The 1,243-nt window shown below is 28.6% G+C and overlaps 1 protein-coding gene across 1 annotated transcript in view; it reads left to right on the top strand.

Moving 5' to 3' along the window:
* The window catches only part of LOC106882398 (DNA polymerase theta), a 56,130-nt gene that overhangs the window by 44,528 nt on the left and 10,359 nt on the right, over nucleotides 1-1,243 (top strand). The window contains exon 27 of the mRNA XM_052976522.1: nucleotides 556-748. Coding sequence (XP_052832482.1) covers nucleotides 556-748 — 193 coding nt within the window. The remainder of the gene's footprint in view (nucleotides 1-555; nucleotides 749-1,243) is intronic.

The raw sequence follows: 1,243 nt of genomic DNA, 5'->3' as shown, positions 1-1,243 counted from the left end.
ATTCAATGTTTAAAAAAATCCCGTAATAATTTTATAATTAGATATCATTAGGAATTGTATAATTTTCCTTATATTTAAATCAGTGATTCTCAACCTGACTATGTTAGTCTAAAAATAAACAATCATATCATTGAATTCTCAAGTTACGTGATAATGCATGATTAATTCAAAACAATGTGAATAAACAAACATTCCGTTTGACAGAGTAATCTGAATGCTAATGGATTTAAAGGTTAGTCTTCAAAGATGAGATTAATTAGAAAAATTATATCAACAACTCATTGCAGTTATTCAACCCTTTTGTTACCATATTTCTTTTGAGATACTTTGTGTTTCTTTCAATTAATTTTAAATATAACAAAGAATTTAGTAAAATAACTTAGTTATCATTAAACTAGTGTTAGGAACATAAATTACGACTAAGGTTTGGTGGACATTTGTACTTACAGAGCTAGAGGCGATTTCAGGCAGGTTGGTATCAAATGGGTTAATCACATTTAAATGTTTATTATTTTTTTCCCTTGTTTCTTGATCTTGATTGTTATTGTTTTGTAGGTATGAAATCTTACATTCAAAATACTGTAAAACAGTGCAGACAAGATGGCTATGTAAAAACAATTACTGGCAGAAAACGCTATTTACCCAATATAAGCAGTTCTAATTCATACTCTAAACTTCAGGTTAGTAATTTTATTGTGGGGTTGCCTTTGGTTATCCCAATGTGGATGGTTTCAACCTTTTCTCTCCAGTGACCCATATATATATTATGACTAATTTGGTCTTAATTAGGAGTCAAAGGAAACGCCTGTATATATATCGGCTAACAATAAATATCAAATGAATTTATATAAAAATACTTATTCTACCAATAAATAAAAGAAAAACATATATATATATATGTATATATCAAAAATTTAAACGAGAGTTTTGATGCTAATATCCATTATTATTGAAGGAGTCTACTATAGACCTTTGGGGAGAAATCTCTTGCTAGTCTGGTAGCGATTACATGTTAATATATAACCAAAGAGATCGATCCATAAGGAGTCTACTATAGACCTTTGGGGAGAAATCTCTTGCTATTTTGGTAGCGATTACATGTTTATCTCATCAACACATTGTGGAGATATCACCATATGAACATATATATATATATATATATATATGTATATATATATATATATATGTGTTTTGTTCTCATCAGATTTAGGAACATAATCAGCATCCTGTCAAACAGTGTATG

The sequence above is a fragment of the Octopus bimaculoides genome, chromosome 24 (genome assembly GCF_001194135.2).
Source record: "Octopus bimaculoides isolate UCB-OBI-ISO-001 chromosome 24, ASM119413v2, whole genome shotgun sequence".
Taxonomy (NCBI): domain Eukaryota; kingdom Metazoa; phylum Mollusca; class Cephalopoda; order Octopoda; family Octopodidae; genus Octopus; species Octopus bimaculoides.
The sequence above is the reverse complement of the archived record's forward strand: the minus strand, read 5'-3'. Positions and strand labels throughout refer to the sequence as shown.